The 18,007-nt window shown below is 36.4% G+C and overlaps 1 protein-coding gene across 6 annotated transcripts in view; it reads right to left on the reverse strand.

Annotated features, from left to right (window-relative positions):
* The window catches only part of NEK1 (NIMA related kinase 1), a 216,804-nt gene that overhangs the window by 39,570 nt on the left and 159,227 nt on the right, over nt 1-18,007 (reverse strand). For all 6 annotated transcript variants that reach the window (XM_027599178.2, XM_027599176.2, XM_027599175.2 and 3 more), the window contains 2 exons: nt 5,708-5,884; nt 2,320-2,440 (listed from right to left, as the gene is read on the reverse strand). In XM_027599178.2, coding sequence (XP_027454979.1) covers nt 2,320-2,440; nt 5,708-5,884 — 298 coding nt within the window. The remainder of the gene's footprint in view (nt 1-2,319; nt 2,441-5,707; nt 5,885-18,007) is intronic.

Here is an 18,007-nt window from a genome sequence, read left to right on the forward strand (position 1 = left end):
CCCATTTCCAATATTTGACATCGTATAAAAGATACTAACCAAGGTGATTATAGAAAAAAAAAAACTAGTGTTAAAAAAATTGGAAAGACATAAAATCATCACTGTTTTCATATGATGATTGTATATCTGAAAAAAGTAAAAGATCAAACTGAAAATCTATCATGAACAACAGTAGATATCAATAAGATAGTGGGGTACAAAATCAATATAAAGAAATCTAAGCTTTCATACACACAATCTTCTAGTTACAAGATCTCATAGAAGAATAGGGACCAAAGAATAACAAAAACAAAAGAAAAGAATGTAACTAGGAATAAGCTTACCAATAAAAGTGTAAAGCCTAGATGAAGGAAACTATAAAAATACTCAAAACTTACTCAAAAGAAAGGCCTATCATGTTCTTCTTGGACAGGAGGAACACAACAGGTTGATTTTCCCTATGTTAATCTATGAATTTAATATCCCAATAAAATACCAATTGATTTTTTTCCTGGGGAAGGTAGGCAAAATTTAGTAAATTCTAAATTCAAAAGAAATTTGACACAAGCAAGAATAGCCAAGAAAACCAAAAAAGGACAATGAAATTAAGAAAATTTAGTATATATTAAAAGTGGCATTTTTAATCTACGCAGGAAAGATGAACTTTTTAATAAATACAACTGGACAACTGGGTAGCTATCTGAAGAAAAACTAAACCCATACCCCAGGATAAATTCCAAATAGATTAAAGATTTAAATGTAAAAAGTGCCCATGTTGGGAAAGTACTAGAAAAAAAAACTGAAAAATTCTTTGAGAATCTTAGAAAGAACAAAGTATCTCTGAATGATTATTAAAATTCAGGTAAACATGACAGTTAAAAAAAACTTCTGGGGGCGCCTGGGTGGCTCAGTCATTAAGCGTCTGCCTTCGGCTCAGTTCATAATCCCAGGATCCCAGGATCGAGCCCCGCATCGGGCTCCCTGCTCCGCAGGAAGCCTGCTTCTCCCTCTCCCACTCCCCCTGCTTATGTTCCCTCTCTCGCTGTGTCTCTGTCAAATAAATAAATAAATAAAATCTTTAGGGGCGCCTGGGTGGCTCAGATGGTTAAGTGTCTGTCTTCGGCTCAGGTCACGATCCCAGGGTCCTGGGATCAAGCCCTACATCGGGCTCCTGGCTCAGAGAGGAGCCTGCTTCTCCCTCTCCCTCTGCCTTTCTCCCTGCTCATGCTTTCTCTCTCTCTATCTCTGTGTCTCAAATGAATAAATAAAATCTCTAAAAAAAAATTTTAAAAATCTTTAAAAAAAAAACAAAACCTTCTTCATGGCAAAAAAATAAAACATAAATGGCTGACAAGGAAAAAATGGTTGCAACTCACATAATCATAACCACGGCAAATATCTCTAATATTTAAAGAGTTCTTACTAATTTATAAAAGACTAACAACCACATTTTTAAAATGGGTCAAAGATATAATACAGAGAACTCACAGAAAAAGTACACATGAAACTTAAACATTTGAAAAAATGTGCTCACTTTACCAATAATAAGAGATGGATAAACTAAGAACCCAAACCAAGATACTATTTTTTAACCTATCAGATTGGCAAAAATAAAAAAGTTTGATAAGTTTGGCAAAGCTGGGGGAAATAAGAAGTTTCATACATTCTTTCTGAGAATGTAAATTAGTACAAACCCTGGGAAGAACAGTAACTGAATTACAAATGCAATTTATAAGAATGCAAATGACATAGGAAGTGTACTTCTATGTATCTATCATATAGATATACGTATATACATGCAAAATGACCTTATATAAAAGGTTGTTATTCATTGCAACATCATTTGAAATATCAATTAATGTAGAATATCAATTAATGCAGAAGACCTGCTGAGTTGTGGTATATCCATTTAGTGGAATACTAAGTAGCCATAAAATAAGAGAAAAAAAAACTGAAGCTTTCTATGGATTAATATGAAAAAATTCCTAGGTTACTCAATAAAAATAAAAAGGTAAAAATACCATATACATTATACTAATAACTTTATTTAAAAGGGAGGGAGACATTTTTGCTTTGGATAGATTAAAAATATCTGGAAGGAGGAGAAAATGGGAATCTGCTGGATGGGGACAGAGTTGGGAAAGAGACATTTTACTCTCTATCTTTATATACTTGATTTCTGAATCACATGAATGTAATATCTTTCCAAAAATTAAATTATTTTATAAGGTATTATAATAATAGGATATAGGGCAGTATTAGGTTATTATAGTATTTTTTAAAAAAGTATTACAAAAAGGGACCCAGGTTTTGAAATGTAAGGAAAAAGAGGTAACATACTCAGTTCCCTTTGTTTCTTTTATCTCACTAATCCATACATCAATAATCGTGCGTGGCAAGCTACCATCTTTGTTTGCTCCATCTGGCTCTTGCAGAACTTCTGTTTCTAAGCCATCAGCTTCTGAAAATCAAAAACAACAATAGACATGTCTTAAAGCAAAATCCAGCTATAGATATTTGAACAAATATTCTATAAATTATCATTACCTAGTTTTAGGCTAACATACTAATTATAACAAAAAATTAAATATTTTATCTGTAGATCTTTAATCTTGTTAACTCTCTGCTTATTTTCTGAAAGTAAATACTAATGAGAAAAGTTTCTGTCTTCATTTGCTGACTTCTCTTTTTCCTCTTCAATTCAGATTATCAATGCTTTTTTTTAAATATTTATTTATTTGAGAGAGAGAATGCACGTGCGTGTGTAAGCATGGGGGGAGGGGCAGAGGGAGAGAGAGTCTTAAGCAGACTTCCCACTGAGCAGGGCCTGATCTCAAGTCCCCCAGATCATGACCTGAGCCATAACCAAGAGTCAGACACTTAACCAACTGCAACACCCAGGCGCCCCACAATGCTCTTGTTTAAGCCACCATCATTCCCTCTTTTTTCCTGGAATCTAGGTAATCTTTCATTCTGTATTTTTTAAAGTTTTCAATTAGCTTGTCCTATTTAGAAAGAGAACTGATACTGTACCAGTGCTTAAATTTTTTATCCGTTATTCAAATTTTTTTTTTGTTTTATTTACCTGTACAAGGCAAGCACTTGGGGAAAAAATCTTTTAGTTATTTTTTAGTGAATAATTGTTCCTTAGCACCTTAAGCCATACCAACATGACTTATTCTACAGACTAGATTTTTTACTGCATTGCCCTCAAAGTCTAAAATATTTACTATATGGTTCTTTGTAGGAAATGTTTGCTGACTCTTACTAGGCTGTATAGTCTCTACTATATGCCTAACAGGCTTCTGTTTTTTTTAAAAGAAAAGGCATACCTACTAACTATCATTCTAATAAGTAAGACTATTTAAGTTATCATGGTGAATTAACGATGGTCACACATACAGCAAGGTCTCTGACATTTCTCTCATGTAGAGGGGGCCTGTACTTCCCCTCCCCTTGAATTTGGGCTGGCATTGTGATTGTCTTAACTGAGTATAGTTCAAGTTTATGCCAGTTCCAGCTCTAGTCTTCAAGAAAATTGGCAGCTTCTACACTAGAATCTGGAAGCCTAAACCACCATGAAAGTTTATTATGGAAAGACCACAGGGCAAGTTCCTGAGACTAAAAAAGGAGAGGGAACCAGCTAAACAGGCCCAGCTGAGACACCATGCATGGAATGACATCATCTTGCCCCTTCCAGATAAGCCCTGCTGACAGGTGAATACCACTGAGTGGTATTGATGCCACATGGAGGAGAACTTTCCCAATTCCTAACCCACTAAAACGTGAGATAAAACAAGTTATTTTAAGCCACTAAGTTTTAGGAATAATTTGTTTTGCAGCAATAGATAGCAGAAATAGAATTTCCTATCTGAAAATAGGGGGCTGACATAACAAAAGCTTAAAACATGCACTGGTTTTGGGACTTGGCAGTGGACAGAAGTTAAAAGTGCTTCAAGGAGACTGTTGATGAGAGACTGGCCAGTGAAAAAAGTTTCTGGAGGCTAGAGAAAAGGAGATTCTTGTTCTATGGTGGCAGAAAATACGGTGCCTGGAATAACAGTGATGACAGAAAACATACCTAAGAGATTCAATGATCTCGCTAAGTTGCTATCTAAGCAGAATGTTAAAAATTCCAGCTAGCTTCTTTAGTAGCCTCTGATAAAGTTGGACAGATTAATTGAAGAAAGAGCTGTTTAGTTTATGAGGACAATTTAGAAGAGAAAGCCCAAGTTAATTCCTTCCAGGCAATAAGAGTTTTTTAAGGGAAAACATGGCCTCAAAACAAACACTAAATTCAAGGCAGATTTTACTAGTCAAAGATGAAGTCAATGGAGGGAAGGAAAAAAGGAAGGAAGGAATAAAGAAAAAAGAAGAGTGGTTGGTGTAGTGATTGTGAATAACATTCATACAAAGCCCACAAAATTAAGAAAATTCAACCTGAAGACCATCAGGTTGGATTGCATAGGAAAGAAAGATGTATTTTAGAAAAGCCCTTGAGGGCACTAACTTTGGTGCAAAGGAAGCAAGCTGACAATGCAACACCTGACTGGCGCTGCAGAATTTGTATGGACCAGTGATTGATATATGTCCCCTATTTTCTTTGTTTTTGAAAAGGAGTCTCTATTCCTGTTTCACTACTGTATGTTAGATATTTAGAAGGCAAGGAACTTATCTTTTTCACTTATAGGTCTTGAGACTGAGAGTAACTGTACTCAAAGAACTGTACCCAAGAAAATTCACCTCTACATAGGCCTGACTTGGATAACAGCTTTACTTTCAGCCCTTTTAATAAGAAGATGAGGCTCTGGGGCACCTGGGTGGCTCAGTCAGTTAAGCATCGGACTCTTGATTTTGACTCAGGTCATGACCTCAGGGTCGTGAGATCTAGCCCCGTGTCTGGCTCCGTGCTAAGTGTGAAGCCGGCTTGGGATTCTCTCTTTCTCTCTTCCTCTGCCCTGTCCCCTGCTCATGCGTGGCTCTCTCTCAAACAAGATGAGGCTTTAAGAAGGGGTAAGTGCATTTTACACGTGGGAGAAAGATGTAAATAATTTTTTATTCAGTGGCAGACCATGGCAGATTACCAAGGGCTGCAAAAAACCCTTAACTTGGAAAGGTGGGCTGTTTTATGTCCTTTGAATCTATGCTGGTTTGTGACTGCTTTGACCAAGGAAATATGGCAGAAGTGATACCGTGCCAGTTGAGACTAGCTTTTAAAAGTATAAGTAGCTTTTGCCTAGGATCTGTGAGCCCTGGCCACCATATAAGAAGTCAGACTACCTTGCTGGAAAGAGTTATGGAAAGGTATGGAGACTACATGAAGAGGGAGAGGGGACCAGCATTACACAGCCTTCAAGCTGCATCTGAAAAGACACCAGTGAAGCCATCTTGAACCCATCAGACCAGGTTGCCAGCTGAATACCATCAAGCGATCCCAGAGACAAAAAGCACATGAATTATAAAAATTACATTAGTCAAGCTTTGACTTAATTCCTGACACGCAAAATCATGAGATATAATAAAAGTGTTGTTGTTTTAACATTAAGTTTTGGGGTGATTTATTATGCGGCATTAAAAAAATCCAGACCAGTTATTAAAGAGAGAAAACAAAGAACCTAATTAGAGATGAATCACCCAAACATATACACATGTTTTGATGATTTGTTTATATAGAAGAAATTAAAGTATTATCAAGTTAAAGAGAGCTCATTTTGAGCTATTTAAATACCATCCACATTTCCTTCTGGCTTCAATGATGTCTGTGGAGATGCCTCACTAAACTCTGGACTGTTCATTTCAACAGAAGAATCAACAGTAGCTGATGGATTCATTTCAAGTGAAATATATTTTACTTTTTCTTCTCCAGGAATTAAAGGTTTGTAATTCTCCCTTTCAGGAGAAGTCTCTGAAACAACAACAAAAAAAGAAAGATCATGCTACAGTCTCAAAAATAACTTGAATTTTACCTATAACAGCATTTATAGCAAAATTCAAAAACTGCATTCTTACAACAGGTAATTACTGAGTAAGCTCTGTTATGTAGTAAAAGTTGATAAATGATTAAGGTATATGACAGCTAAATATCACTTTAATTATACATAATGATACTTAGGATGATTAACATATGGTTTACTTTCTTTTCCCTTTTGTTGAAACTAACACACATAACAATGTTGTATTTTAAATCATTAACTGTTTTTGTTTCTGGTAAGTGCTAGTTACTTCTAATTGCTCAGAAACTCCCCATACCTTTTTTAAAAAAGATTTATTTATTTATTTTAGAAGGGGGAAGGGGCAGAGGGAAAGGGAGAGAGAGAATCTCCAGCAGATTCTCTGCTGAGCACAGAGCCCAATCCCATAACCCTGAGATTATGACCTGAGTTGAAATTAAGAGCTGGATGCTCAACCAACTGAGCCACCCAGGTGCCCCTTAAACTCCCCATACTTTTAACTGAAGCCAGGATAGAATGGATTTACCTCAGAACAACTTATTGCAGTTATCTGTAAGACACCAAGGTCACTCCCATTCATTCCTTGAAGACATTTCTTTCCAACTCCCAGTCAGGAGATTTCCCCAATATTAATTCTGTCTTAACTAATTTAATTGATTGCCAGATCTCCATTAATAATCCTTCCAATCTCTGGGCCTCTCAATTCCTCTCCAGTGATTTTTGTCTTCACCCTACCTCAGTCCCTCCAATGGTTATATCTTAGAGAGCTTGCCATTTACTAGAGCTCCTCAAAATTTTCAATGCTAAATATTCTACCTTCTAATTTCTAACATCCTATTTTTCCACTTATCTCCCTCTACTATCCCACCTTTAAAAAATGTTACCCCACCAGTACCTATAATGCCCTGATCCTACCATGTTTTCTCTCCACCGTCATCCTCATTAAAATCCATCTAAAGTCCATCAATAAAAACCACTTTTTCGGGATGCCTGGGTGGCTCAGTTGGTTAACCACCTGCCTTCAGCTCAGGTCATGATCTCAGGGTCCTGGGATTGAGTCCAGCATGAGGTTCCTTGCTCAGCGGGGAGTCGGCTTCTCCCTCTCCCTCTGCCTGCCACTCCCCCTGCTTGTGCTCTATCTCTCTCTGACAAATAAGTAAAATCTTAAAAAAATCATAATAATCACTTTCTCACATACATCTTTAACTAACTCTACCCACATGGAGAAATCCCAACTCCTTTTAATTTAATTTTCTGTGAATTATGTCTGCACACATGTGGCTGAAATGGTTGGGTAAAAAAGAATCTTCTTTATTGGTCTCAATTTCAAATCATTATCACTAAAGCGAAGTGGGCGCTTTCTGGTGCTTGCAATCCTATCATAACAATAGGATACTAGGAACTGCACCTAGTTCAGTTAACTTCCTTAGGAAAACAAGTTGCGTACAAGTATTTTTGAGTTATATTACCTCTTACTTCTTCCTAGTCAATCAAGAACAGAACAAAAGTATAGTGTTGCTCATATTTTGAATATCTTCCCTACACTAAGCCTCATCAACAAATTGTGACAGAGGTCACATCTGTGTTTTTGCTCATTCAGCCTACTGTTCTGCTATAAAATCATGTCTATTAAAATCAGGAACAAGGATGCCAGTTAGCATCATTATTAAAGATTGCTTTAGAGTGTCTAATGAATGAAGTAAGAAGAAAAAGAAATAATCAGAATAAATACTGGGCAAAAAAACACTAGTTCTTATCACTGATGATATAACCCTGACATCCGGAAGATCTAAGATCTCAAGGGAAAAAACAATATATTTAAAAAAATACTTCAGGGAGGTGTCTGCATATAAAATTTTACACAGACACATAGAAAGAAATAATATTTATTTATTTTAACTAGAAATAACAATTTAGAAAGGGAAATAGGAAGAATATGTCATACATTATAAATACAAAAATACAGCATTATGTAAGAATCAATTTACCAGTTTTCCAAGATGGCAGAGAAGTAAGAGACCTTAGTTTTGTCTGGTCCCAGGAATTCAGCTAGATAGCTATCAAAGCATTCTGAACACCTGTGAACTCAACCAGAGATCTAAGAAAAGAATAGCTGCAACTCTACAAATAGAAAAGCAACCACTTTTTGCAAGGTAGGAGGTGCAGAAAAGTGAATATGAGGCGATATATGGGAAGATAAATAATGGGGGTAGGGAGCCTCCGTAAGCTGGCTGCCACCATAAAGTGATTTAGCAGCACAGCTCAAAATTGGAACTTTCAGAAGTCTGCTCTGGTGAGGGACATCCTGACTGAAAGGTGCTCAGGTGCCAAAGCAGCCAGAATCCTAGGTGGGACAGTGTGACCTCAGGACCCCTAGGGTCACAGAAAGACTGGGGGTGCCTGAGTGTGGCAGAGTTCCCAGGTATCGGAGCAAGAAAGCCGGCTGCAATCAGCGAGCCCCAGAGTGAGTTTTCAGCTTGGGGTTGCCATAAACCACGAAATGCAGGGGCCCAGGAAGCCACAGAATTGTGGTGAGACCCCACTCCTTCCACTGGAAGGAGCAGCATGGCTGCACGCTGCAGGAGTCTGCTGGGCTTGGAGACTCAAAGTAGGGTCCTATGCCTGAGATAGAAATGTTCAGTCATGGGGTGCCCGGGTGGCTCAGTCTGTTAAGCATCTGCCTTTGGCTCAGGTCATGATCCCAGGGTCCTAGGATCAAGTCCCACATTGGGCTCCTTGCTCAGTAGGGAGCCTGCTTTTCCCTCTGCCTGCCACACCCCCTGCTTGTGCTTGCTCTCTCTCTCTGAAAAATAAATAAAATCTTTTAAAAAAAATTTTAAGAGAAAGAAATGCACGGTCACAAGCTGGGTGAGCATGGAATGCAGATGGAAACCAGGGAGATAGGAGTAATGGACTGCTTTTCCCTGAGGGCACACTGAGGAGTCAAGGGCATAGCTTTTGGCCCCAGGGCTGGAGATCAGGAGGCCGCCATTTTCATTCTCATCCTCTAAAGGCGGGGTGGAGAGCCTTCACTGAACAAAAGCCACATAGAGCAATCCAGTGCAGCTTACTTAGCCTGGCCCCCTAGCAAGAGTGGTGCAATTCTGTCCAGGGCAAAGACACGAGAATATCAGCACAACAGGCCCCTCCCCCAGATCAGCAAGAAAATCCCACCAAGACCAAGTTTACTGATCACTCAGAACTGCAGTACTCCAGTACTAGGGGAAAAAAGTATATGGAAATCTCGGTATTTTTCTCATGATTCCTTCTCATAAGTCTTTCAATTTTAATTTTTTTTCTTTTTCCTTTTCAACCAATTTCTTATTTTACCAACTCATTTTTTAAGTCTTTTTTAAAAAATTGTCATTTTTACAGTTACATTCTATCCTTTCATTATACTTAATTTTATTTTCACATATATATATATATATATAAAGTTTTTCTTTCTTTACAATTTTGGGAAGCAGTCTCTTCTAAAAACAGACCAAAACATACCCAAGATATAGTGTATTGCTCTGTTCTGGCCAGCTGTTTATATTCTTTCCTCCTTTTTGTCTTTTAATTTTCATTTTACAGTTACATTCTATCCTTTTACTGCATTTAATTTTATTTTTGTGCATATGTAAGTTTCTCTTTCTTTATAATTTTGGGACTTAGTTTTCTAGCAAACATACCAAAATACACACAGGATCCACTGTATTACTCTGTTCTGTTCACCTGTCTGATTATATTCTCTCTCTCTCTCTTTTTGGTTACAAGTCTCTTCTGATTTGTTTGGTGTATATTTCTCTGGGGTCCTTGTTGCCATTTTAGTATTTGGTTTTCTCAATCATCATTCTTCTCTGGACAGAATGACAAGATGGAAAAACTCACCTCAAAAAAGAGAACAAGAGGCAGCATTGATTGCCAGGGACCTAATCAGTATGGATATAAGTAAGATGTCAGAACCAGAGTTCAGAATAATGATTATAAAGATATTGGCTGGGCTTGAAAAAACCATAGACGATACTATGGAATTCCCTTCTAATCAGATTGAAATCAAAAAGGCTATTAATGAGATGCAATCAAGAATGGAGGCTCTAACTGCTAGGATAAATAAGGCAGAAGAGAAAAGTAGTGATATAGAAGACCAAATGACAAATAATAAAGAAGCTGAGAAAAAGAGAGATAAACAACTACTGGATCACTAGGGGGAAAATTCGAGAGATAAGTGATACCATAAAGCAAAACAATATTGGAATAATTAGAATCCCAGAAGAAGAGGAAAGAGAGAGAGGGGCAGAAGGTATAATGGAGCAAATTATAGTGGAGAACTTCCCTAATCTGGGGAAGGAAACAAGCATTCAAGTCCAGGAAGCACGGAGAACCCCCTTCAAAAATCAATAAAAATAGGTCAACACCTCGACTTATAATAGTGAAGCTTGCAAAGCTCAGAAACAAAGAGAAAATCCTGAAAGCAGCTTGGACGAGAGGTCTGTAATCTACAAGGGTAGAAACATTACTGGCAGCAGACCTATCCACAGGGATCTGGCAGGGCAGAAAAGACTGGCATGATACATTCAGAGTGCTACATGAGAAAATTATGCAGTCAAGAATACTTTATTCACAAAGGCTGTCATTCAAAATACGGAGATGAAAAGCTTTCAGAACAAACAGAAACAAAAAAATTTGTGATCATTAAACCAGCCCTGCAAGAATTATTAAAGGGGATCCTTTAAGTGAAGAGAGAGCCCAAAAGTAACACAGACCAGAAAGGAACCGAGATAATATACAGAAAGTGACTTTATAGGTATTACAATGGCACTAAATTTATATCTTTCAAAAGTTACTCTGAATGTAAATGGGCTAAACACTCCAATCAAAAGACACAGGGTATCAGATTGGATAAAAACGCAAGACCATCAATATGCTGTCTGCAAGAGACTCATTTTAGACCCAAAGACACCTCCAGACTGAAACTGAGGGGGTGGAAAACCATTTATATTGCTAATGGGCAGCAAAAGAAATCCTTATATCAGACAAATTAGATTTTAAAGCAAAGACTGTTATAAGAGATGAGGAAGGACACTATACCATAAACAAAGTGTCTGTCCAACAAGAAGTTCTAAAAGTTGTAAATATTTATGCCCCTAACACTGAAGCAGCCAATTATATAAGTGAATTAATAACTAAATTAAAGAAACACATTAAAAATAATACAATAATAGTAGAGGATTTTAACACCCCCCCTTACTGCAATAGCGAGATTTTCTAAGCAGAAGATCAACAAGGAAACAAGGGCTTTGAATGACACACTGGACCAGATGGACTTCATAGATATATTCAAAGCATTCCACTCTAAAGCAAAAGAATACACACTCTTCTCGAGTGCACATGAAACATTCTCCAGAACAGATCACATACTGGGTCGCAAAACAGGTCTCTGTTACCAAAAGGCTGGGATCATTCCCTGCATATTTTTAGACTACAATGCTTTGAAACTTCAACTCAATCACAAGAGGAAATTTGGAAAGAACTCAAATACATGGAGGTTAAAGACAGTCCTTGTAAAGAATGAATGGGTCAACCAGGAAATTAAAGAAATTTGAAAAATTCATGGAAATAAATGAAAATGAAAACACAACTGTTCAAAACCTCTGGGATGCAGCAAAGGTGGTCCGAAAAGGGAAGTATATAGCAATACAAGCCCTTCTCAAGAAACAAGAAAGGTCTCAAATACACAATCTAACCTTACACCAAAAGAACTGGAGAAAGAACAGCAAATAAAGCCTAAACCCAGCAGGAGAAGAGAATAATTAGAGCAGAAACCAATGAAATAGAAACCAAAAGAACAGTAGACAGATCAATGAAAGTAGGAGCTGATTCTTTGAAAGAATAAGATTGATAAACCCCTGGCAAGACTAGTCAAAAAGAAAAGAAAAAGGACCCAAAAAAAAATCATGAATGAAAAAGGAGAGATCACAACCAACACTGAAGAAATACCAACAATTATAAGAACAAATTATGAGCAACTATATGCCAACAAATTAGGCAATCTGGAAGAAAAGGATGCATTCCTAGAAATGTATAAACTACCAAAACTGAAACAGAAAAAAATAGAAAACCTAAACAGACCGATTGATAACCAGCAAGGAAATCAAACCAGTAATAAAAAATCTCCCGGGGCGCCTGGGTGGCTCAGTCGTTGAGCGTCTGCCTTCGGCTCAGGTCATGATCTCAGGGTCCTGGGATAGAGCCCCGCATCGGGCTCCCTGCTCGGCAGGAAGCCTGCTTCTCCCTCTCCCACTCCCCCTGCTTGTGTTCCCTCTCTCTCTGTCACATAAATAAATAAAATCTTAAAAAAAAAAAAATCTCCCAACAAACAAGAGTCCAGAGCCGATGGGTTCCCAGGGGAATTCTACCAAATATTTAAAGAATTAATGCCCTATGCATTTGAAAAAAGAAAAAAAAAAAAGAATTAATACCTATTCTTCTGGAGCTGTTACAAAAAATAGAAATGGAAGGAAAACTTCCAAACTCTATGAGGCCAGCATCACCTTGATCCCAAAACCAAAGACCCGACTAAAAAGGAGAATTACAGACCAATATCTCTGATGAATATGGATGAAAAAATTCTCACCAAAATACTACAGAATAGGATCCAACGGTACATTAAGAGGATTATTCACAACAACCAACTGAGATTTATTTCTGGGATGTAACATTCACAAATCAATCAATGTGACAGATCACAATAAAAGACAAGAACCATATGATCCTCTCAATTGATGTAGAAAAAGCATTTGATAAAATACAGCATCCTTTCTTGATTAAAACTCTCCAAAGTGTAGGGATAGAGGGAACATACCTTGGTATCATAAAAGCCATATATGAAAAGCCCACAGTAAATATCATTCTCAGTGGGGAAAAACTGAGAGCTTTTCCCTTAAGGTAAGGACACGACAGGGCTGCCCACTCTCACCACTACTGTTCAAGATAGTACTAGAAGTCCTAGCCTCAGCAATCACACAACACAAAGAAATAAAAGGCATTTGTAGAGAAAGGGGAACCCTCCTACACTGTTGGTGGGAATGCAAGCTGGTGCAGCTACTCTGGAAAACAGTATGGAGGTTCCTCAGAAAGTTGAAAATAGAGCTACCCTATGACCCAGCAATTGCACTACTGGGTATTTACCCCAAAGATACAAATGTAGTGATCCGAAGGGGTACGTGCACCCCAATGTGTAGAGCAGCAATATCCACAATAGCCAAACTATGGAAAGAGCCAAGATGTCCATCAACAGATGAATGGATAAAGAAGATGTGGTATATATATACACATATATATATATGTATGTGTATATATATATATATATATACACACACACACACACATACATACAATGGACTATTATGCAGCCATCAAAAAACCGAAATCTTGCCATTTGCGACGACGCGGATGGAACTGGAGGGTATTATGATGAGCGAAATGAGTCAATCAGAGAAAGACATGTATCATATGATCTCACTGATATGAGGAATTCTTTAATCTCAGGAAACAAACTGAGGGTTGCTGGAGTGGTGGGGTTGGGAGGGATGGGGTGGCTGGGTGATAGACATTGGGGAGGGTATGTGCTATGGTGAGCACTGTGAATTGTGTAAGACTGATGAATCACAGATCTGTACCTCTGAAAAAAATAATACATCATATGTTAAAAAAAAAAAAGAAGAAGAAGACAGCAAGAAGGGAAGAATGAAGGGGGTGAAATCGGAGGGGGAGATGAACCATGAGAGACTATGGACTCTGACAAACAAACTGAGGGTTATAGAGGGGAGTGGGGTAGGAGGATGGGTTAGTCTGGTGATGAGTATTAAAGAGGGCACATGTTGAACGGAGCACTGGGTGTTATACGCAAACAATGAATCATGGAACACTACATTAAAAAATAATTAATATCTAAAAAAAGGCTGGGTGAAAGGTATAGGGAGGTTCATTACACTGTTTTTTTTTCCAGTTTTTGTTTATATTTGAAAATTCCCAAAATAAAAAGCTTAACTTTAAAAAAAAGAAAGAAAAGGCATCTGAATCAGCAAAGAAGAAGTCAAACTCTCACTGTTCACAGATAATATCATACTCTATGTGGAAAACCCAAAAAACTCTACCCCAAAATTGCTAGAACTCATAAAGGAATTCAGCAAAGTGGCAGGATATAAAAATCAATGCATAGAAATGAGTTGCATTTCTATACAATAACAATGAGACAGAAAAAAGAGAAATTAAGGAATTGATTCCATTTACAACAGCACCAAAACCCCTAAGATACCAAGGAATAAAACTAGCCAAAGAGGTAAAAGATCTGTACTCTGAAAACTATAGAACACTCATGAAAGAAACTGAGGAAGACAAAAAGAAATGGAAAAATGTTCCATCCTCATTTATTGGAAGAACAAATATTGATAAAATGTCTAAGCTATCCAGAGCAATCTATACATTTAATGCAATCCCTATCAAAATACCATCAACTTTTTTCATAGAGCTGAACAAATAATCCTAAAATTTGTATGGAACAAGAAAAGACTCCGAATAGCCAGAGGAATGTTGAAAAAGAAAAACAAAACTGGGGGCATCACAATGCCAGACTTCAAGCTCTACTATAAAGACAATATGGTACTGGCACAAAAACACACACATAGGTCAATGGAACAGAATAGAGAACCCAGAAATGGACCCTCAACTCTATGGTCAACTAATCTTCGACAAAGCAGTAAAGTATATTCAATGGAAAAAAGACACTCTCTTCAACAAATGGTGTTGGGAAAATTGGACAGCCACATGCAGAAGAATGAAACTGGACCACTTTCTTACACCACACACAAAAATAGACTTAAAGTGGATGTAAGACCTCAATGTGAGACAGGAATCCATCAAAATCCTAGAGGATAACACAGACAGCAATCTCTGTGACCTTGCCTGAAGCAACTTTTTGCTAGACACAATTCCAAAAGCAACGGAAACAAAGGCAAAAATGAACTATTGGGATTTCATCAAGATAAAAATCTTCTGCACAGCAAACTGGACAAAACCAAAAGACAAGCGACAGAATGGGAGAAGATATTTGCAAATGTCTTATCAGATAAAGGGTCAGTATCTAAAATCTATAAAGAACTTATCAAACTCAACACCCAAAGAACAAATAATCCAATCAAGAAATGGACAGAAGAGATGAACAGACATTTCTCCAAAGATGACATACAAATGGCCAATAGACACATGAAAAAGGGCTCAATATCACTCGGCATCAGGGAAATACAAGTCAAAACCACAATGAGATACCACCTCACACCAGTCAGAATGGCTAAAATTAACAAGTCAGGAAACAAACAGATGTTGGCGGGGATGTGGAGAAAGAGGAACCCTCTTACGCTGTTGGTGGGAAGACAAGCTGGTGCAGCCACTCTGGAAAACAGTATGGAGGTTCCTCAAAAAGTTGAAAATAGAGCTATGCTACGACCCAGCAATTGCACTACTAGGTATTTACCCCAAAGATACAAATGTAGTGATCCGAAGGGGCACCTGCACACCAATGTTTATGGCAGCAATTGGAAAGAGCTCAGTTGTCTGTTGACAGATGAATGTTTAAAGAAAGAAGATGTGGTATATATACACAATGGAATATTATTCAGCCATCAAAAAATGAAATCTTGCCATTTGCAACGATGTGGATGGAACTGTGGATGGGTATTATGCTATAAGTCAATCGGAGAAAGACAATTATATGATCTTACTGATATGTGGAATTTAAGAAACAAAACAGAGGCTCATAGGGGAAGAAGGGAAAAATAAAACAAGATGAAATCAGAGAGGGAAATAAACCCTAAGAGGAGTACTTTTAAGCACAGGAAACAAACTGAGGGTTGCTGGAGGGGTGGGGTAACTGGGTGATGGACATTAAGGAGGGGACCTGATGTAACGAGCACTGGGTAGTATAGAAGACTGATGAATCACTGAGCTCTACCTCTGAAACTAATAATACACAATATATTAATTTATTGAATTTGAATTAAAATAAATAAGTAAATAAAAGGATGGTTAAAAAAAAAGCATCATTTTACCAAAAAAAAGACTTTAAGAACTTAAATGAATAAAACAAAATGTTACTGATAAACACAAAATAGGATTGGTACAAAGATAAAGACATACTTAAACTCCTGAATTTAGTAGCATAAAAAATATTTCAAAAATCAATATATAAATTTAATACAATTCTAATCAAAATACCCAGTTATATAAAATGAGCTTAAAATTCGTTTGAAATAATAATTGTCAAAAAATAATCCAGAAAATTGTTAGATTTCCAATTAGATTAAATGTCTTGCAAGTGTGTGCATGTCCATTTACACTCACATACATGCATATGTTGTCTATCAAACTGATTTAAAAATTTGGGAAAACTTTTACCCACTAAAGAAAATTGAAAAGATATAAATAAAAAGACATACTTGCATGGAAATTTTTTAAAAATCTGCATGGCCAAAAAAAGCATAAGTGAATTAGGAGCACGTGGGAAAAACCTGTGATGATATACTAGATAAAAGTAATCTATACCAGATAAAAATTCACACGAAAAACATAGACAATGCAACATAAAAAGGGCAAAGAATATAAATACAATTTATAAAGGACATCTAAATGGCCAAAGGAATATGACAACGGAATTCACTTACAATCAGAAAATCACAAATGAAATCCGTAACTTATAATACTGGTAACAGTAAAAAAAGTGATAATACTGATAAAACCTGTTTAATATTTGAAAATCAATCATTGGTATTTGCAACATTAATATAATAAAGAACAAAAATCATACAATCATCTTAATTAATTCAGAAAAAGAGTTTGATACATTTCATGACTCTTCATAAAACAAGATTAGAAAAGAATTCCTTAATCTGATAATGGATATTTTCAAAAAAGACTTAAAAACGTGGCACTTCTCTAATCAACATTCTATTAGAAGAATTAGCATAAGAATTAGAAAACATAAAATAAAACTGTCTTAACACAGTATCATGGGTTCACAAAAATACCAAGAGAAACTATAGATACATTACCAGAATTAATGAAAGAACTTAGCAAAGTTACTGAATATAAAGTCAATATATAAAAGTGAATTATATTTCTACTTTTATACATGAGCCACAATTATAAAATAAAATTTCAAAAGAGAGGAATAAAACAATGACATCAAAAAGTATGAAATTTTTGGAATTACCTAACAAGTTTATAAAATACCACTACGAAGAAAACTATAACCTACTGTTGAGAGGAAATAAAAGATCTAGACAAATGCGAGGATATTAAGTATTCATGGACTAGAAGAGTGAATATTGTAAAGATAACAATTTCTTCCAATCTAAATATTCAATATAATCCTAAAGAAACCAACAACATATTTTTGAGAAGCCTACTCTAAAATTTATATGGAAATGAAAAGGGGTAAAACTAGCCAGATTTCTCTTGAATTTGCAAGATGGGAAAACTTGATTTACTGGATATCAAGATTTAAAAATTTATAATCAAGAAGTATAATAGTAAAAACAGACAGAAATCAATGGAATAATTTAAGTGTTCAGAAACACATATATAGATACTCAACTTGTAACAAAAATATCACTACAGAGCAGTGCGAAAGGAGGGTTTTTTTAAATAAATGATGCAGGGTCAACTAGATACTAAATCAGAAAAAATAAAATGACTCCTTTTCATACCATACAGAAACATCTTTATGAGATAAGTTGCAGGTCTAAATTTGAAAGTTAAACAATAAAGCTTTTAGAAGTTAACAGAGGAAAAAGAATCATCATGACCTTAGGATTTTTTTAAAACAGGATACAAAAAACACTAACTATAAGGAAAAGGACTAAATAAATTGGACCTAATAAAACTAACAGCTTCTGTTCTTCAAAAAAACGCCATTCAGTAAAAGGACAAGCCAGTGAAACACAAATTTACAACACACATAACTAACAAAGGGCTTCTACCTAGAATATACAAAAAACTTCTAGAAACCAAAAGAAAACAATAACAATGGAAGGATG

The sequence above is a fragment of the Zalophus californianus genome, chromosome 2, assembly GCF_009762305.2.
Source record: "Zalophus californianus isolate mZalCal1 chromosome 2, mZalCal1.pri.v2, whole genome shotgun sequence".
Classification (NCBI taxonomy): Eukaryota; Metazoa; Chordata; class Mammalia; order Carnivora; family Otariidae; genus Zalophus; species Zalophus californianus.